The sequence below is a fragment of the Geotrypetes seraphini genome, chromosome 5, assembly GCF_902459505.1.
Source record: "Geotrypetes seraphini chromosome 5, aGeoSer1.1, whole genome shotgun sequence".
NCBI classification, from domain to species: domain Eukaryota; kingdom Metazoa; phylum Chordata; class Amphibia; order Gymnophiona; family Dermophiidae; genus Geotrypetes; species Geotrypetes seraphini.
The window spans coordinates 3,174,891-3,196,383 of NC_047088.1; the positions used below are offsets into that span (position 1 = coordinate 3,174,891).

Sequence of the window (21,493 nt, forward strand, 5' to 3'; positions counted from 1 at the left end):
TGGGTTGGGATCAATTCTATTCAGCATATTTGTGAACAACATTGCTGAAGGGTTAGAAGGAAAGTTTGACTTTTTGTAGGTGACGCCATCATTTGCAACAGAGTGGACTCCTAGAGGGAGTGGACAAATAAGGGATCTACAAAAATTAAATAATCACTTCAAGAAACTGTGGTCCCAAATTTAACATTTCCAGTAAAGCAAATTCCACTCTGCATTTGAGATCAGCAGTAATACCTGAATCTTCTTTGTTCACTTAGTATACACTGTTGAACATCCTTCTGAGATCAGATTCATTCTACCCTATATAAAACCAGTTTGGTTCCTATGTACCAAATCCAGAATTAAGCCTCCTGACAGGATAGCTGAAATTTTTGTCAGTTTTAGCATTAGCATTTAACAAAGACAGTGGTCTATATGGTCCATATTGCCTGGGATCTTTTCCACTCTTGTGCAGAATGTTGATAGGTAGAGGGGTGAAAGTTTTCAGGACCTTATCCTTTTCTAGCGCATCATTTAACACTCTTAAAAGAAATAGTGATAGAATGTGTCTCAAAGCATTCAATATCTCCTTATCACGTGATGTTACCCAGCTAAGCGATAAGCGAATAATTTAGCATATTGTTTCTGGGAATATTGTGAATTCTCCTTGACCTCCCCAACCCACTTGCTTTGCTTGTTCTCTGTTTATCTTGTGTCTCTGCTATCCTACTTTTTAAACTAAGTTTTCATTGAACATGTCCAAACATAGTACATGCAAAAATTATCTTCTGACTATGACTTATCAACAGATACTTACCATAGATAATGTCACACACATTTTTCCAGTTCCCTGACCATTGCCCAAGACAGTAACACTTTTTACCCTTCAAACAACCACCCCTGCCCAATTATGCCTTGTACACCCTCTATTCCCACTGGGGCAGTTATTCAGTTTTTTTGAGGTAGGAGGACAAACAACCCACTTTTTTATAATTTCCCAGGGGCCCAAATTTATTGGATCATTTCTCCCTTCCTCTTCTGTTCCAATTAATTTTATCATATCTCTGCAGCTTATGGCAGATGTTCACCTATGAGCCACAAATAGTCTTCCCTTGCCAGGCAGTCACCGTCTTTGCACCTAAAATCAGAATGAGAGATAACCATTAAGTATTATTTTTGCCTTCTTTAGCGTACCTCCAGACCAGCACAGAAACGGATGGGTTTACGCTCCTCTGCCAGCAGGTGGAGACTGAAACATTGACTTTTGGCTACAGTACAAGTGGGCTGTGCAGTCCCTATTACAATCAGTCTTTTCTCAGTCTCCAGCAGGTGCAGTGGTAAGCTTGTGTAGTCTGTGCTGAGGTTTATTTGGGCCTGTTCTATCTGATTTAGTGAATCTTTCTTGTCCCTTTTGCTGTCCGGACAAAGCTTGGGGGACCCTTTCAGTAGTCCTACTGAGAGGGTCCCCCAAGGGTGCCACACTTGGAAGGGTCGAGTCCCTACCCCCATTTTTCCCACCTCCCCGGGTTTTCTGAATTTAGAGGAGCCTCAGCAGAAAGCTTGGCCACCTATTCGGCACAGATTACAGTTTAGAATGCCAATGGGGTCTGCTCTCTTGAGGCAGCTGGTGAGTTGTGAGAAGTAAAAAAAAAAAAAATGACACACGAGATAACAGGAGTATAATGTGGTCCTGAGGTCGCTGTTTTACTATGGTGTTGTGTGTGGGTTTATGGTGCATTCATTAGGAGCGCTTCAAAAAAGCAGCACAAGTGCATTTTATGTGGGTGCCAAGCAGTGGATGTGGCTGGCAGGTACACAAAATATTCCGGTCGCCTCGAGGGGGGCTTGGCTTCGGGTGTTGGCGTGTCAGGCTCCCCTTTGCGCGCACTGCTTGTTGGCAGGAGGCAGTGGTGACGCTCAGGCTTCTCATGCTGCCCACGCTGGGGTTTTCTCATCTGCCGGCAGTCTGGCAGATTCGGTGTTGTGGACCACCAGGGAGGCTGGGAATTCCCTTACCGCTGTGGCTGGGGCAGCTAGTAGGTTTTCTGTTGCGAGGTCGAGTTTGGCATCGGTGCCATGCCACGTGTTATTTCAGGTGACAGTTTGATAATGGCCCTTCCGTTGGGTTTGGTGGGAAGCACGTCTGTTTTGCCCACAGCCTCAGGTGACCTTCCTCCTATCTTAGACCAACAGGAACAGGTCTTAAGTATGTCTTCTGCTCCTGCTATGATTTCTGGTTTGCTGCCGGGGTTGTTTTGCCCTGATTTTGTGCTAGTCATGTGCAAGGCTTATTACAGGCGACTACTGCTTCGGTTCCGGGGGTCATCTGGAGGGTTCCTTTCTATGGCCACCCCCTTTCAGTCTCCTGTTACAGCCCCCTCAGCCATCATCTAAGCAGCCGCGGGTGACTTGGGACAAGGATTCTTTTCTAGATGATCTGTTTTCACCGGATGAGGACTTGGATCTTAGAAAGGACCTTCCAGATCCGCTGGGGGGGGGGGGGCCCTAATGATTTGGATGGAGATTTTTCAGAGATGCCAGTTGGCGAGGATGCATTCGTTGTGCACATATTTCATTGGGAAGAGTTGCAGGAGCTCATTCTTCAGGTGTTTTCGGTTTTACACTTTGAAGAGGAAGCTAAGGACCCCCTCTCATGTAGTGGACTCTCTTCTTAGAGGGATCCGATCAGCATCTTAGAGGGATCCTGGTCAGCATCCCATCTTCTTAGAGGGATCCGGTCAGCGGCGCCACTAGAATTTAAACTATCGTTGCTGCACTACTTAGCCCATAGCCTAAAAAATGGGAAGTTCCTCACCAATAACAGTCACATAATAATAACCCCAATCCTAAAAAATAGTAAAGAATCATCAGCTCTAGTAACCAATTACAGACCAGTAGCATCCATTCCATTTATAGTAAAAATCATGGAGGGATTGGTACATACCCAATTGATGGAATATCTTAATCAATTCTCTCTCCTACATGAAACTCAATCCGGTTTTAGACCTTTATTCAGTATGGAGACAGTAATTGCGGCCATCTTAGATAATCTGCGTCTATTGTTTAGCAAGGGCCTCAATGCCCTGATCATGCAATTTGATATGAACTCTGCCTTTGATTTAGTAAACTATGGGAAAATGCTACAATGCCTAGACGCTATTGGTATCAGGGATGAGATGTTGAACTGGTTTCATGGCTTCCTTATGTCCCGTACCTATCAAGTACGTTTCAATTATGATCTCTCCGATACCTGGAGCAATCCATCTGGTGTGTCGCAAGGCTCACTGCTATCCCCATTGCTTTTCAATATCTACATGTCCTCACTGGGCGTGCAATTAACCCAGCTGGGGATAAAATTATTCAGTTACGCAGATGACTTTACGATCATCATCCCATTTGCTAATTCTATCTCGGAAACTATTCCCAAGGCATCAGAAGCTATAAATTTAATGGAGCAATGGATAACAGACTTCAAGCTCAAACTTAATTCAGAAAAAACAAAATTTTTTGTTGCTTCGCCACATCCGCTTAGTTACCCTATTCAGTCTACCATGAAGATACTGGGTGTAATTATGGATCAATGCCTAACCATGAAAGACCAGGTAGACTCCTTAATCAAAAAGGGTTTTTTCACTCTGTGGAAACTTAAATCCATTAAATCATATTTTGATACGTCAGCATTCAGAATCCTAGTACAATCCCTCGTACTGAGTCAACTTGATTACTCTAACATCGCCTATTTAGCAATTTCGCAAAAGAATATGCGACGTTTACAATTAATGCAAAATGCAGCGGTCAGAATAATCTTCGGGTAAAGAAATTTGATCACGTGACACCTTATTACCGGCAGCTTTACTGGCTACGGATGGAAGCACGCGTAAAATTTAAATTCGCCTGCCTCTGCTTTAAAGTACTATATGGACTAGCCCAGGGGTCTGCAACCTTTAAGACATAAAGAGCCACTTGGACCCGTTTTCGAAAAGAAAAAAAAACTTGGAGCCGCAAAACCATTATAAAACAAATCTAACACTGCATATATTGTTTCTTATCTTAATGCTATATACAGGATCATGCAGTTAGCTGTCAATCTGAAGAAAAAAAGGACTTTTTCACTTAACAATGTAAAATATATTTTTGCACATTAATAGCTAATTAAAATATTTAATTTAGCTGGTTAATGGGATTTTTGCTCCTGAACCTCAGTGCACAGTGTCTGCACATCAGGGCTGTAAGACGTCACCTTCATTTTCACACAGGCTTGCAAGCTGTCATCACCACCATTACTGGGCCAATAAGCACCTCCTCTTCATGTCCCCTCTGTATCTCTATCCTTATTCAGTAGGTCCTGCTTACCCTTTCTACCCCGCCGTGCCGCCGGACCAATCAGCAAGCAAGGCTTTCATCTGTGTACGTGCTGAGCTCACTGCTCAGCATGGCTATTTCCCGCCACGACGCCGGACTTGTAAGCTGCATGCCTGCATCGCCAGAATTTAGGTAGGCTGTTTTCATCCCCGTGGGAGTCCCGTGGGCCACACTACCGGAGCCGCGGCAAAGGTGAAAAAGAGCCGCATGCGGCTCTGGAGCCGCGGGTTGCCGACCCCCGGACTAGCCCCTAAATACATAACTGACCTTTTCTCCTTCTCAGCCAACAAACACAAGAGAAGCTCACATTCGAACTTCGTTTCCCCCCAGTTAGAGGATGTAAACTGAAAAAACACCATGAACACCTTCTCTCACATCAGGCAGCATTATGGGGTAAAGATCTAGAACAATTGCTCTCGCCCACTACTTATGAGGAATTCAGGAAGCGCCTAAAAACACATCTGTTCCTGAAATATCTAGACAGCTGACCCGTACATCTCTTTCTCCTCAATAACGGTTCTTTTGACTTATCATCCACTTGCTTTTACCTCTTAAGTTCAATCAATTTGTACCTTTCTTTTATTCTTTTGTAAACCGCATAGAACTTCACGGTATTGCGGTATATAAACTGTTATTATTATTATTTCTCTATGCATCAGGATATTTAGAATGTAGTGCAAGCTCAGTGGAAAGTTCCGGAATCACCATTTTGCTTGACGTGGTGCTTGAACATAAGAACATAAGAAATTGCCTCCGCTGAGGCAGACCAGAGGTCCATCTCGCCCAGTGGTTCACTCCCGCGGCGGCCCATCAGGCCTATTGCCTGAGCAGCGGTCCCTGACTATTTCTATAACTACCTCTTGCTCCTATCCCTATAACCTACCTCTACTCCTATCTGTACCCCTCAATCCCTTTGTCCTCTAGGAACCTATCCAAACCTTCTTTGAAGCCCTGTAATGTGCTCCTGCCTATCACAGCCTCCGGAAGCGTGTTCCATGTATCCACCACCCTCTGGGTAAAAAAGAACTTCCAAGCGTTTGTTCTAAACCTGTCCCCTTTCAGTTTCTCCGAGTGCCCCCTTGTACTTGTAGTTCCCCATAATTTGAAAAATCTGTCCCTGTCTACTTTTTCTATGCCCTTCAGGATCTTGAAGGTTTCTATCATGTCTCCTCTAAGTCTCCGCTTCTCCAGGGAGAACAGCCCCAACTTTTTCAGTCTGTCAGTATATGAGAGGTTTTCCATACCCTTTACTAGCTTAGTTGCTCTTCTCTGTACTCCCTCAAGTACTGCAATGTCCTTCTTGAGGTGCAGCGACCAGTACTAGACACAGTACTCCAGATGCGAGCGCACCATTGCACGATACAGTGGCAGGATGACTTCCTTCGTCCTGGTTGTGATACCCTTCTTAATGATACCCAACATTTTGTTTGCTTTCCTTGAGGCTGCGGCGCACTGCGCCGACGCCTTCAATGTTGTGTCCACCATCACTCCCAGGTCTCTTTCCAGTTTACTTACCCCTAGCGGTGATCCCCCCATTTTGTAAGTGAACATCGGGTTCTTTTTCCCTACATGCATGACCTTGCATTTCCCTATGTTGAAGCTCATTTGCCACTTTTTGGCCCACTCTTCCAGTGTCGTCAGATCCTTTTGGAGATCTTCTCAGTCTTCCGTGGTTTTAACACTGCTGTATAGTTTGGTGTCATCCGCAAATTTAATGACCTCACATTTTGTTCCATTTCTGATGTCTCTTGAGGTGGGATGTGGTGGTCTCGGCTATTGCGCACAGACATGTTGTGCTGATGGAAGGTGGTTCAGTCCTGAGAGACCCTCAGGACCGTAAAATGGAGACTCTACTTAAATGAAGTTTTAATGTGGTGGTCTAGTAGCCCAGGCTTGTTTCCAGTGGTCTGAGAGAGTTCTTAACCGCAAGATGGCTGACTGGTCCTTAGTGGATCAGGAAGTTGCTAAGATTGAGCTGGGAGCTTCGCATCTCACTGTTGCCATGCCTCGGCCAAGTCCATGGCTCTCGGTGTAGTGACCTAATGTACCTTGTGGCTTCAGGGTTGGTCAGCGGATGCGGTATCTAACACTAAGCTCCGTAAGTTTCCCTTTCAGGGCTTCTTTCTCTTCGGGGAGGAGTTAGATAAGCTAGTTCAGGCCTTGAGTGACTCTAAGGTGCCTCGGTTACTGGAGAGCCGACCTCGCAAGGCTTCGTGAGGAGGTTCTGCCTGGGGTCGTTTGCATGACTTTCATAGGTACCACCCTGGCTGGCGTGCAACCTCTTTTCCTTCCAGAGGACATTTCTTCCAACACATGTAGTCCTTTCAGAGGGGGAGGAGTTTTGACTCCTCCGGAGGCTTCTCGCCACCAGTCTGGCCCAATGACTCATTGCGGGTCCTTCCCCCGGTTCCAGTTGGAACCCAGTTGTGGGAGTTTTACCAGAGATGGGCCGAGATCACAACAGATCAGTGGTTCCTAGAGTAGATTCGGGTCTGTTATACTCTGGAGTTTTCAAGACCTTTGCAGATCGTTTATAACAAATTTTTAATAAACTTGATAAACTTAAACTTGGTTTCCTCTCCTTGTCAGGCAGCTTGGAAGAGGAAGGCTTTTTGGAAGACTCTGCTCAGGTTGCTGGACCTCAAAGTGGTAGTCCAATGCCTCCTCAGGAGATTCACATTGGCAGGTACTCCATTTACTTCGTGGTGTGCAAGTAAGAGGGGTCTTTTCGGCCCATTTTGGATCTCAAAGGTGTCAACAGAGCGCTCTGGGTTATGCCCTTTTGTATGGAAACCCTGAAGTCTGTAATTCTTGCTTTCCCACCTGGGAATTTCTTGACTTCTCTTGATCTGAAGGAGGCATATCTGCATGTTCCTATTCGGGCCTTCCATCAGTGATACCATGTAACAGCATTATCAATTTTATCAGGTTGGGCAGACTATATGGACCATTTGGGTCTTTATCTGCCATCATCTACTATGTTACTATGTTATTTTTGTGCACTTCCCTTTGGTCTAGCTATGGCACTGTGTACCTTCACTAAGATTATAATAGTGGTTGTAGTGGCCTTGCGAAAGGAGGACATTCTGGTGCACTCCTATCTGGATGATTGGTTGATTCAAGCAAATTTGTTGCAGAAGAGTTCCTGGGTTATGGCTCAGATTGTGGCATTTCTGGAGTCCCTGGTCTGGGTGGTCAACCTGTCTAAATGCCGGTTGACTGTCTCAGCGCTTGGAGTATTTTAGCGTTTTTTTCAACATCAGCTTGGGGAGTGTTTTCCTTCCGGATGCCAGGGTGTGCAAATTACAGATACAGATTTGCTCTCTGATGGATTGCCGATGTCCACTGGCGCAAGACTTTCTGCAGGACTAGAGGTCCATGGTGGCCTCCTTAGAAGTGGTTCGGTGGGCTCGGGCTCACATGCATCATCTTCAGAATGCGCTTCTTTGGAAGTGGTCACCACAGATTCACGATCTGGACTTTCCGGTCCTGCTTCAGGGATTAGTTTGTCGTAACCCATGCTGGGGGCTCCAGTCTTCCAATCTGGTTCAGGGAGTGAGTCTTGATCAGCCCCAGTGGACAGTGCTTCTCACGGATGCCAGTCTCTCATTTGATGAGCTCAGTGTCTCGGTCGCTCGGCTCAGGGCTGCTGGCCACCAGTGGAGACGTCCTGGTCGATTAGTGTTCTGGAGACCAGAGCAATTCGACTAGCATTGGTGGAATTCCAATTCTTGCTGGGGGCCAAATCAGTTTGATTTCTTTCAGACAATGCCACAGCGGTGGCCTATGTCAATCGTTGTGGGGGGAGACCAAGAGTCATCTGGTGGTGCTGGAGACCTCTGTTCATGGAATGGGCGGAAACTCATCTTTGGGACATCTCGGCTTCCCACATTGCCGATGTGGATAGTGTTCAGTGGATTGTCTGAGTCATCATGTGCTGGTGTCTAAGGCTGAAATCCTTTGAGTTGATTGTTCAGTCCTGGAGTTAGCCGATCATGGATCTCATGGTCATGAGTGTCAATGCCAAAACGCCGAGGTTCTTCAGTCGGCGCAGAGATTGCCAGGCCAAGGGCCTGGATGCTCCAGTACAGGCTTGGACAATGGACGGCCTGCTGTATGTCTTTCCTACATTGCCTCTGGTGGGCAGAGTTATTTGGATTGCCCGGCACACAGGCCACATGATTCTAGTGGCTCTGGACTGGCTCAAGTGCCCGTAGCATGATCTGGTTCGTCTGCTAGTGGCTGATCCTCTCCCGCTGCTCCTCTTGCCCTATCTTCGGACTCAGGGTCCCATTCCAATGTTTAGTCTGGGTCCCATTCCATTGTTCAGTCTGGGTCCCTTTCAGGCTTGGTTTTTTGAAAGGGCTTGCCTAAGGAAGAAGGGATATTTGGATAAGGTGATCGCCACTGTCTTAGGATCTCAGAGAATTTCAACCTCTTGGGCTTAAGTTCATGTTAGGTGTCTTTTTGAAGAGTGGTCCGCGCTTAGCGTGGTTCCCCTTCGAGCTGCTTTGCCTCACATTCTGGAATTTCTGCAGGATGGCCTGGAGCGAGGCCTTGCCTGGTCCTCTCTTAGGGTGCAGATTGACGCGTTGTCTTTCTTTTGCGGTCTTTTGCGTGGTAAGCTGGTCTCTTCTTTGGACGTGATTCAGTTCTTGAGAGCTGCAAAATTGCTCCAGCCACAGGTTCAGCTGTCGATACTAGCCTGGGATCTCAATCTAGTTCTCTCCGTGCTCATTCATCCTCCGTTTGAGCCTCTTGTCGTCTGTATGTTGAAGGACCATACTCTTAAGGCGGTTTTCTTGGTTGCCATTACTTCCGCGAGATGAATTTCAGAACTGCAGGATTTTGTGTGTAGGCCTCCCTTTTTGGAGTTCTATAGAGTACGGGTTGTGCTGCGGCCAGTTTCCTCCTTTCTTGCAAAGGTGGTGTCAAAATTTTGGAGTTTGTGGTTCTCCAGACCTTGGGTAATCTGTAGGGCTCGTTGGTGCTTCCAAGGCTACCATTGCTCACTGGATCAAGGAGGCTGTTGCTTCAGCACACCTTCTCCAAAAGAAGCCTGTTCCAGGGATTCCATCCACATGTGCTGCGCGAGTCGGGCCCACGTGGGAGGTTCCCCAGCTGCCAACTGTCAGGGCAAAAAGGATTCCCTTATTGCCGACGCTTATGGGGACTCCCTTACCGCTGCTGCCGGCATGCCTGCTTTAGCGGCTAGGGTGATTCAGGCCTCTCGGATGCTGCAGGCCTCCGGAGCTCCTTTTTTGGCAGTTTCAGCTCCAATTTTGGCGGGAAGCACCTCCATTTTTTTCTGTAGCCTCAGGTGACCTTCCCCCTGTATTGGAGAGACAGGGGCAGGTTTCTACTGGGTCCCCTGCTGTAGCAGGGAGTCCCATGAGGCTGCCAGGGTTTTTTTCCACAGATTTTGTTTTAGCCCTCTGTAAGGCTTATCTTCATGCGGCCGGAGATCCTGCTTCCACCCCTGGGGGGTCTTCCGGGAGGGGGGGGTTACCCTTGACATCCTCTATGGTTCGGCCCCATTCAGCAGCTGTTTTGTCCCCCTCTACTCCACTCTCGTCCAAGTGGCCGCGGGGCTCTTGGAACGAGGACTTTTATCAGGAGGAGCATAATTTTGTTGATGAGGACCTGGACCTTTGGGGTGACCTCCAGGATCCCCTTGGGGGAGCAGATTCCGTTAGCGGCGGTTTGGCACTTCTGTCTGCTGGTGAGGACGCGTCCGTGGTGTGCGTTTTTCAGCGGGATGAGCTCCAGGATTTGATTCTTCAGGTCTCCTCAGTGTTATGTTTCGAGTACACCGAAAGGGAGCCCCCGCTTATGGTCAACCACTTGCTTCGGGGGATTCGCTCTGCTTCCCGCTCTTTTCCTATGCAGCAGGATATTCGGGATATTGTGCTTGTGCAATGACAGGTGCCGGAGGCCCCATTTCGCTTTGCACATTCTATGGCCTGCCTGTATTCCATCCCAGAGAGGGATCGGGACACCTTGAAGTCGCCGATGGTGGACGCGTTGGTCTCGGCCATCGCGAAGTGGCATATTGTACCTGTTGAAGATAACTCTGCTCTCAGGGACCCTGAGGAGCGCAAGGTGGAGTCCCTCAAGCAGAGTTTTGATGTCACCGCTCTTGCGGTTCAGGTGGCGATGTGTAGCAGTCTGGATGCTCGGGCTTGTTTTCAGTGGGCTGAGTGTATTCTTTACCATGAGTCTGATAACTGGGAATTAGTGGAGCAGGATGTCGCCAAAATTGGGCGCTTCTTATCTTTCTTATGCCATATGTGACCTCTTGTGAGCTTCGTCCAAGTTTATGGCTCTCAGGGTGGCTGCTTGTCGTACCTTGTGGCTTCGGGCATGATCGGCGGATGCGGCTTCCAAGGCTAAGCTATTGAAGTTCCCCTTTAGCGGGTCTTTCTTGTTTGGAGAGGATTTGGACAAGTCTGTCATTCTGGCGGTTTAGCCAGGGGAGTATTTGACTTCTCTTGATTGACGGAGGCCTACTTGCATGTTCCGATCCGGGCCTCCCATCAGCAGTTCCTTCACTTTGCGATCTTGGGTCAGCACTATCAGTTTTGTGTGCTTCCTTTTGGTCTGGCCACAGCCCAGAGTATATTCACCAAGATTATGGTAGTTGGAGTGGCGGCTTTTGCGCAAGAAGGGCATTCTAGTTCACCCCTACTTGGATGACTGGTTGATTCGAACAAAATCTTTACAGGAGAGCACCCGGCTCGGTGGTAGAGTTCTTGCAGTCACTGGGATGGGTTGTCAACCTGTCCAAGAGCGGATTAGCCCCATCTCAGCACCTGGAGTATGTTGGAGTTCTGTTTGACACCTCCTTGGGGAAGGTCTTCCTCCCAGAGGCTCAGGTAAGCAAATTGCAGGTGCAGATTCGCCTCCTTATGGCATCCTGGTGTCCTCGGGCGCATGATTTTCTCCAGGTCTTGGAGTCGTTGGCAGCTTCCCTAGATGTGGTGTGATGAGCTCAGATACACATGCGTCAGCTTCAGTATGCTCTGCTTTGGAGGTGGTCGCCCAAGAGGCACAGGCTGGATTCTCCTATTCCTCTCTGGGGATTGGCTCGTTGCAGTCTTCATTGGTGGCTTCAGTCCTCCCATCTAGTGCAAGGGGTGAATCTGGATCAGCCCCAGTGAACAATGCTTCTCACGGACACCAGTCTCCTCGGCTGGGGAGTTCAGTGTCTGAGTCACTCGGCTCAGGGTAGTTGGTCTCCGAAAGAGGCGTCTTGGAGGAGACCAGAGCCATCCATCTGGTGTTGTTAGCATTCCAGTCCATATTGATGGGCAAGTTGGTCCGAGTTCTCTCGGACAATGCCATTGAGGTGACCAATGTCAATCATCAGGGGTGCACCAAGAGTTGTCTGGTGGCGCAGGAGGCAGCTCTGCTCATTGTCTAGGCAGAGTCTCATTTTCTGGACGTCTCTTCTTCCCAAATAGGAGTGGAGAATGTTTAAGTGGACTTCCTCAGTCACATGCTAAATCCTGGAGAGTGGTGGCTCAGTTCTGCAGCCTTCCGGTTAATAGTGCAGACTTGGGGTCAGTCTATCATGGACCTGATGGCCACAAGTGTCAACGCCAAAACACCCTGCTTCTTTAGTTTCCGCAGGGATATGCAGGTTGAGGGGTTAGATGCTCTAGTTCAACCGTGTCCGACGGTGGGCCTTTTGTATGTGTTCCGTCCGTGGCCGTTAGTGTGCAGAGTTCTTCTTCGCTTTGTTCGGCATCCCGGCCTTGTGATCCTGCTGGCCCTGGACTGACCCAGGCGTCCGTAGCATGCAGATCTAGTTCGTCATCTTGTGGCAGATCCTTTGCCTCTGCCTCTCCCATAAGAACATAAGAATAGAATTACTGGATCAGACCAATGGTCTATCAAGCCCAGTAGCCTGTTCTCACAGTGGCCAATCCAGGTCACTAGTACCTGGCCAAATCCAAGGAGTAGCAATATTCCATGCTACCGATATAGGGCAAGCAGTGGCTTCCCCCATGTCTTTCTCAATAACAGACTATGGACTTTTCCTCCAGGAACTTGTCCAAACCTTTCTTAAAACCAACTACTCTATCCGCTCTTACCACATCCTTGCAACATGTTCCAGAGCTTAACTATTCTCTGAGTAAAAAAAATTTCCTCCTATTGGTTTTAAAAAGTATTTCCCTGTAACTTCATCGAGTGTCCCCCTAGTCTTTGTAATTTTTGACGGAGCGAAAAATCGATCTACTTGTACCCGTTCTACTCCACTCAGGATTTTGTAGACTTCAATCATATTTCCCCTCAGCCGTCTCTTTTCCAAGCTGAAGAGCCCTAACCGTTTTAGTATTTCCTCATATGAGAAGAGTTCCATCCCCTTTATTATTATTATTATTATTATTAGGTTCTTATATCCCGCCATACCCAAAGAGTTCTAGGCGGTTCACATCCGTTACATTAGGATCCGGTCTGAACACGGATTTACAAAAATTTTGTCGGAATTGCAGGTAGCGCGGAAGGAGGCAAAGTAGTTTTAGCACAGGTTTATCATAGTTGGGTTAGAAGATAAAAAGGAGGGAGTGGGAAACCAGAAGAGGGGGGGGAGAGGGAGGTGGGGGTGGGGGGGGTTGGAGTGTATGCGGGGAGTAAGAACTAAGGGTCTTGTTCGCAGAAGAGGTGTGTTTTGAGAAGTTTTCTGAAGTCTAGGTAGGTCGGGGCCTCTAGCATCATTTGGGCTAGCCAAGGGTTCAGCTTGGCCGCCTGGAAGGCGAAGGTTTTGTCGATGAATCTTTTGAGCTGGCATGATTTTATGGAGGGGAAGGTAAACAACTGGATTCTGCGGGATTTCTTGTTGGTGCAATACATATTGAAATGTGGGGAGAGGTATTTTGGTTGTTCTTCTTTGAACCTTTTCTAGCGCCACTATATCTTTCTTGAGATAAGGAGGCCAGAATTGAACACAATACTCCAGATGAGGTCACACCATGGAGCGATACAGGGGCATTATGAAATTCTTAGTCTTGTTAACCATCCCTTTATTAATAATTCCTAGCATTCTATTTGCTTTTTTGGGCTCCGCCGCACATTGGGCGGAAGGTTTCATCGTATTATTTGCGATGATACCCAGATCCTTTTCTTGGGCGGTTAATTCCCAAGGTGGAACCTAGCATCCGGTAACTGTGATTCAGGTTATTCTTCCTAATGTGCATCACTTTGAATTTGTCCACATTAAATTTCATCTGCCATTTGGCCACCAAGTCTTCCAAGTTCCTAAGGTCCACCTATAATTTTTCACAATCCGCATGTGTTTTAACAACTTTGAACAGTTTAGTGTCATCTGCAAATTTAATCACCTCACTCGTCGTCCCAATTTCCAGATCATTTATAAATAAGTTAAATAGCACCGGTCCTAGTACAGACCCCTGCAGCACTCTATGGTACCCTCCTCTGTTTCAAGGCCCCATTCCAATGTTCGATCTGGGCCCCCTTTGTCTTACGACTTGGCTCTTGAAAGGGCATGCCTAGGTCAGAAAAGTTATTCAGATAAAGTGATCTCCTCTCTCTTGGGGTCTCGGGCTTATGTGCACGTTTGACGTATTGTTGGGGAGTGCTGTACTGTGCATGGGGTGGTCTCTTTTCGCACTTCTCTGCCTACCATCTTGGAGTTCTTGCAGGATGGCCTGGACAGGGGACTGGCTTGGTCTTCTCTTCAGCTTGCGGCTTTGTCTGTCTTTTGTGGGTTGTTACAGGGTCAGCGTTTAATGTCTATTCTGTATGTGGTTCGTTTTTTGCAGGTGGCCAAATTGTTTAGGTCCCTTGTTCGACTGTCTGTTCCATCTTGGGATTTTAATCTGGTCTTGTCCATGCTGGTGTGCCCACCTTTTGAGCCTTTAGGTGCCTGCTCATTGAAGGACCTTACTCTTAATGCGGTCTTTTTGGTGGCTATTACATCTGTGAGGCGTGTTTCTAAGCTGCTGGCATTTTCTTGTAGGCCTCCCTTTCTGGAGTTTTCTCTGTAGTGCATTGTGCTGCGTCCTGTTCCTTCATTTTTGCCAAAGGTAATTGCGCCTTTTCATGTCAACCAATCCGTATTCCTCCCAGTTTTGGATGATCGGGAGGGCTCTTCGGAGCAGAAGCAGTTGCGTAAGTTGAATATCTGTCGGGTCCTTTGCTCATATTTTCAGCAGGCCCAGGAGTTCCAGAAGTCAGATCATCTTTTATGTCCTTTTGGCAGGTCCTCATAAGGGGGATGGCGCTTCCAAGGCTACTATTGCACGGTGGATTAAGGAGACCATTGCTTCCGCATACCTTCTTCAGAAAAAGCCTGTTACGGAATTTCTCAAGGCTCATTCCACTTGGGGTCAAGCAGTTTCTTGGGCTGAGTCTTCTGTTGTGGACGTTCAGGCGCATTGGAACGTGATGTTCAGTGAGCAGGTTCTGGTATCGGCCCTTCGGGGGTCCCACCCTTGATGAGTACTGCTTTGGTACGACCATCAGTCATGAACTGTGCTGGTTTAGAGAGTGACATTGAAGGAGAAATTAGATTTTTACCTGCTAGGTTTCTTTCTTTTAGTCTCTCTAGACCGGTTCAGTTCCCCACCTTATCTGTCTGTCTGCGTTTTTTGTTCGCGTGAAGATTTTGCTTTTCTGTGGGTTCTAGTATTTTTCTAGGACCGGGGAGATACAAGAACAGCGACTATGGCTCAGCTGGCGTAGCTGGTGAGCTGTGGGGACATTTTACTGCAGGGTTTTGGTTCTATGCATTTTCCAACAGTGTTACTATATGTTTGTTGTTTTTTTCTCCTGTTCGAAGTGTTATTACTGTTGTATATTAGTTTTTTCTTAGTTCTACTTGGCTATTTGGCAGACTGGTTTATGTGTGGGAGCTTCAGCTAATATACTACAACTAAAGTTTGGTCTCAGTCTCCACCTGCTGGTCACAGTGAGCTATTACCCATCAGTCAGGAACTGTACCGGTCTAGAGAGACTAAAAGAAATAAATTAGCAGATAAGAACCTAATTTCTCCTTTTTTAAACTGACTTTTGAGAGAGGGCTTCTCAGAACCTTTGCCTTATCTCTCTAGCACAAGGTACTTAGAAAGATGTGTCTTTCCAGATAGTGACCTCAGGGCATTAATTTTGAAGGGCCTGGGTAAAAAGGGTGTGGTAGCCACGTTAGTCCACTTTTAGATGATAATATATAGAAATAAAATAAAACATTGGTCAACATTTGGTATTTCTGATCTGAAGAAGAAGTGTTATCTTTAGAAGCTAATAAAAAATGCATTAAGTTAGTCCTAAAAAAGAGGTATCACCTTATTTCCTTTATGTTTAGTTTTATTTCTATATAAGGTTCTGGGAGATTGTAGTGTGTGCTGTTAGGGATGTCATGGTCAGGTTGTTAGGCTGAAATAGCAGACTGCATGAATGTTTGTGACATTCATCTTTGCTCTTCATGGGACCATTTTTGTCCCTTTAGTGACTGATCTGCCATGGCAAATATGTGGCTACAAAGTCAACTTCAATGGCAGTGGGAGGGAACTGGAACTAGCTATGCTTTTTTAGTTTTATGGGGAAGGGAAAAGAAAATAGACAAGAAGCAGCATCAAACACAGGGAGGAAAGCGCAGGATCCAGGTCTATGTACTAGCGTGGAGAAGGTATGATTGAAGAGGTCCTGTGCAAGCTTAGAAAAGCCATTGGTCATCCTGGGGAATGATTGCACTTAGTTGTAACGAAAGCATGTAAATTGAAAGTCATTGGCAGGAGAATGCTTCTAGAGGGCAGACCCTGAGAGTTAGGTTATTGGCTTTATTTTTTTTCTTGTTTTTGTGTTGTTCTTGTTTTACTTCTCTGATGTTTTTGATCATCCAGGTGAGTGACCTGTCCTTCCATGACTCCCTAGCTACCTTTGTGGCTATTCTCATAGCACGCCAGTGTTTACTGCTGGAGGATCTGATCCGTAGTGCTGCCATTCCTTCTCTGCTGAATGCTGGTGAGTCTCTTCCATTGAATGTACAACTTGTGACTCTGAATTCTTCTCTCACACTCTTAGCAAGATGCAACAATTTCCCACTTGGCTATAGTGATTAGATAGCTCCATGTTTAAATTGCAATTACAGGTTAAATTCAGGACTGCCCCACCTTCCCCCTGGATCCCCTTCAAATGGCCTTTTTCCATGTTAGACTTTGGATGGAATAATAGAAGAATAGGTGAGTTGTGGCCTAGTGGTAGAGTTGCTGCCTCTGTACCCAGAGGCTGTGGGATCGCATCCCTGGGCTGCTCCTTGTGATCCTGGGCAAATCACTTAATCCTCCATTGCCCCAGGTACAAAATAAGGACCTGTATCAGTGTTCTCCCCAGAAATTTTTTCCAGTCGGGTGCCATGAAAAAGCAGTCGGGTGGGGTGGGATGGGGAAATTTGGTGGTGGGGAAAATTAACCCCCTTTTACTAAGGTGTGCTAGCATTTTTAGCACGCGCAACCCCCCCGCGCTACATGGAAAAACTAACACCAGCTCAATGTGGGCATTAGCATCTAGCGCGCGTAGCAATTCTGCGTGCTAAGCGCACGCTAAAACCACTATCGCAACTTAGTAAAAGGAGCCCTTAAAGTGTACTATTTTTATTAGTTAATTATTATTATTTTCCAGTGCTCAATATGACTTCCTTTTTTAAGGTTTGACACTTGTGCCAGAATATCTTGACCTTTTGGTAATCAATCTGGACCTAAAGAAATTGTTTATTAGAGAATCCTGTGGCTTTGTCGTATGACACGATTCTATTTGGTATGTCAATGAGAACAAAGAGCCAAATTTCATCAAACAATAATAAGTTTTTATTCATTATGACAGGAGTCACTATACAGAAAGAACAAACCAGGGGAAAACAAAACCACAAACACAAATGCAAGAAAACAAAAAATGGAATTGTCCAAATCAGAATGATGTGCACTAAAATACTGTCCTCCAACTCATCTGATATTGTGAAGATCTTTATTCCTCCAGTATCGCAATGATACATTCAATGACCCAATGACTCGACATGTACATGTTTTGGCCAACAGGCCTGCCTCAGGAGTCTCAAAACTGCGTGAGACGCTTTGGCTCTAGTTGAGTTGAGTTCAACGAGACATTACTTTCTTTTTCTGAATTTTGGTTAAATCCACGTGGGTGGCAGTATTCTTCATATCGTCATTCGTGATCCTTAAGACTCCTGAGGCAGGCCTGTTGGCCGAAACATGTACATGTCGAGTCATTGAATGTATCATTGCGATATTGGAGAAATAAAGATCTTCGGTTCATAGACAACACCGCGAAAGACAAAGGCGCGCGCCGACAACTGAGCACAAGATGTAGGCGTGCGCCGAAGAAAATTACTGTTTTTAGGGGCTCCGACGGGGGTTTTTGTTGGGGAGCCCCCCCAGTTTACTTAATAGAGATCGCGCCGGCATTGTGGGGGGTTTGGGGGGTTGTAACCCCCCACATTTTACTGTAAACTTAACTTTTTCCCTAAAAATAGGGAAAAAGTGAAGTTTTCAGTAAAATGTGGGGGGTTACAACCCCCACAATGCCCCCACAATGCGGCACAATCTCTATTAAGTAAAGTGGGGGGGTTCCCTCCCACGCCCCCCCGTCGGAGCCCTAAAAACAGTAATTTTCTGCGGCGTGCGCCTCCGCGCTGCGCTCAATTGTCTGCACGCGCCTTTGTCCCGGCACGCTTTTGACCTGACACCAAGATCTTCACATTATCAGATGAGTTGGATGACACTATTTTAGTGCACATCATTGGGAGTCACCATACAACATATCATTCAAAATTGGAAAAATTGGAGTAGGCTTAATTACAGTTTTTGGTGGAACTCATTGTGTCACATCTATAAGATGGAGAGAACAATAGCCATACAAAAAGGGAATTATAAAAAATTTAAAGAGATATGGGGGCCATTGACAAATGATTGTAATGAATAGATACAATTTTCCATTACAAGTACGATACAAGTGATGGGATGGGAGGGAGGGAATTTTGAATTTTATTAAATGTTTGGATCAATAAAAAAGAATTTTTCATAGGATACATTTGACTGCATATGTTATGGTAGGGTTGGGAGGGAAGGGGTTAAATTTTATGTATTATTCTTAAATATGACAGAAATTCAAGTGATGTATTTATTTTCAATTGTTAATTTATTGATACATTTGTTGTAAGATGTAAAAATCAATAAAGATTTATAAAAAAAAAAGAATATTTTTACTAAATTTAAGAAGTATACTATTCTAGAAGGGAATAATTAGATATTTGTCCTCTTTCAAATGGTATAGAGGTTTTAAAAAGGGAAATGCGTTAATGAAGTCATTAGGTTCAATCTAGTCATTTAGTTCTGCATGAATTTAAACAACTTAAAAAAAAAGATAAATATAGCTCATCCAGTCAATACAAGAAATGGCTCTACAGCAGGAGTGCCCACACTTTTTGGGCTTGCGAGCTACTTTTAAAATGACCAAGTCAAAAAGATCTACCAACAATTAAATTTTAAAAAACACAAAGCACACAGTATGCAGAGAAAATGTTAATTATCATTTATATTCTGTGAGTTTTCAAAAAGGTCAAGGCAGATGACTTTATGCAATGTCACCTCAGGAACAACTATACAAAAATAGACAAATATACCCCCTCCCTTTTTACTAAACCACAATAGTGGTTTTTAGCGCAGGGAGATACGCTGAATGCCCTGCGCTGCTCTCGATGCTCATAGGCTCCCTGTGCTAAAATCCGCTATTGTGGTTTAGTAAAAGGGGGCCATAGTGCAAAATATAGACAGCAGATATAAATTCTCAAAACAGACACATTTTGATCACTAAATTGAAAATAAAATCATTTCTCCTACCTTTTTGTCTGGTGATTTCATGAGTCTCTGGTTGCACTTCCTTCTTCTGACTGTAAATCCAATATTTCTTTCTTTCTGCCCTCCCCTTTTCTTTCTGTCTCTCTTTCTTTCTCTCTCCCCCCTGCCTGCCTGTCTTTCTCCCCCTGCCCCCCAAGCCATCGTGCCGATTTCTCCACTTCCCCGATTCTTTCCCTACCCCTTAAACCATCACACCGATTTCTCCCTGCTGCTTCCCCGAGCCAGGCCAGGCACGTACAAGCACCGGACTCACAAGACTTCACCTCTGGCGTCAATTCTAATGTCGGAGAGGAAGTTCCAGGCCAGCCAGGCAGCGATTGGCTGACCCAGAACTTCCTCTCCGACGTCAGAGTTCACGTCGGAGGTGAAGTCTTGTGAGTCCGGCGCTTGTACGTGCCTGGCCTGGCTCGGGGAGGCAGAAAGAAAAAGATTGCAAAGGCAACGCGATCAACTCACATTGCCTTTGCGATCTACTGGTCGATTGCAATCAAGCATTCGGGGCCCCTGCTGTTATGGTATCCTGTCCTGACCTAAGGAAAGGGGTTTAGTCCCCAAAACACTGCCTTATTTCCATTTCCTATTTATAAACTTTAATCAATACAGTTACAATACTACTTGATTCTACGTAAAGCAACAAAAAAAATTTTTCTACCTTTTGTCGTTTCTGCTTTAATCATCTTCTCTTAACTCTCTTCTTTCTATTTAGTGGTTGTCTCACTTCCTTCCATGCAACATCTGTCCTCTCTTTGCTCCTTCCATCCAGCCTCTGCCCTCTGTCTCTCTACCCCTTCCGTCTACTGTCCACCCTCTCTCTGCCCCTTGCATCCACTGTCCACCCTCTCTGCCCTTTCCATCCAGTGTCCGCCCTCTCTCTGTTCCATATAGCATCTTCCCTCTTTCTATGTCCCTTCAATAAACTGTATATCCTGTGCCCTTTCCTTTGTACATGATTCATTTCAGCTTCACCCCCTCCCCTATGCTCTGGCATCTCTCTCTTCTCCTTTCCTTCCTTCCTTCCCACTCCACCCCATAGTCTGGCATCTCTATCTCCTTCCCTTCTCTGCCCCATGCCCTGGCATCTCCCTCCTCCCCCTCCCCCCATATGCGCTGACATCTCTCCCCCCCTCCATGGTCTGGCAGCTTCTTTCCTTTCCCTCCCTCCCATAGTCTTGGCATCTCTTGCCTCTCCTCTCCCTTCCCTAGTCTTCCTTCTCCCCTCTCTCTCCCCAATTGGGTGCTGCTGCAGCAGCACTTCTCTTCCCCCTCCCCCTCCCCAATTGGGTGCTGCTGCAGTACTTCTCTTCCCCTCCCTCCTCCTCAATTGGGTGCAGCAGCAGAAGCACTTCTCTTCCCCCCCAATTGGGTGCCCCAGCTTTTCTCTTCCCCCTCCCCCCAAAAATTGGGTGAAGCAGCAACATTTCTCTTCCCTTCCCCAAAAAATGGGTGCAGCAGCAGAGCATTTCTCTTCCCCTTCCCCTCCCCCATTTGGTGCAGCAGCAGCATTTCTCTTCCCATCCCTCCCAGCTCACACACCCATCGGCAGAGTCGCTAGGCAAGTTGTAAGCTTCCCTCCATCGCTGACCTATCTTCCATAGGTCAGTGACGGAGGGAAGCTTACAACTTGCTGCTTTTACTTGCTTCAGGCCTTCCTCGTTGCTGGGTCCTGCCTACTTTCTGTTTCCGCAAAGGCAGGACCTGGCAGTGAGGAAGGCCCGAAGCAAGTAAAAGCAGCAAGTTGTAAGCTTCCCTCCGGGGCTCTAACGTGTGCATGCCGGCTTCCCTTCTCTTCCCTCCAAAACCAGAAGTTACGTCCCGTGGGGGGGGGGGGGGGGGGAGAGAAGAGAAAGGAAGCCTATATTTCAGGTGCCTATTGTGGCACTAGGGAGATGCCTAAGAAAGCCTAAGCTTACCTAAGGCCACTTCTAGATGAAACCACGCCTAAGCCTAGCCTTGGGCAAGCTTAAGCGGCCCTGCGCGCCTCCCTAGGCTTGTGAAAATGCCTAAACTGTAGGCTGCCTGTCTTGGGGTGTTTTTTTTAACCTGCGTCCCAATTGCCTGGTTAGACAGTGGTAGAACACCAAACCACCGCCTACAATCGGGATGCCATTTATAGAATTTCCCTCTTTTGGCCGTATGTCTTATTTTGTTGCAAAAATTTAATTGCAACTTCTTCGTTAAATGCCATTTTGCAAAACAGATCTTAATGGTCACTTCCTGAATGATGTCATTTTGAAAACAAGGATCATCCAGTTTTTATA

At 46.3% G+C, this 21,493-nt stretch overlaps 1 protein-coding gene across 1 annotated transcript in view; it reads left to right on the forward strand.

Annotated features, from left to right (window-relative positions):
- The window catches only part of MED12 (mediator complex subunit 12), a 708,291-nt gene that overhangs the window by 308,363 nt on the left and 378,435 nt on the right, over positions 1 to 21,493 (forward strand). The window contains exon 23 of the mRNA XM_033943934.1: positions 16,206 to 16,326. Within this exon, the coding sequence (XP_033799825.1) occupies positions 16,206 to 16,326 (121 nt within the window). The remainder of the gene's footprint in view (positions 1 to 16,205; positions 16,327 to 21,493) is intronic.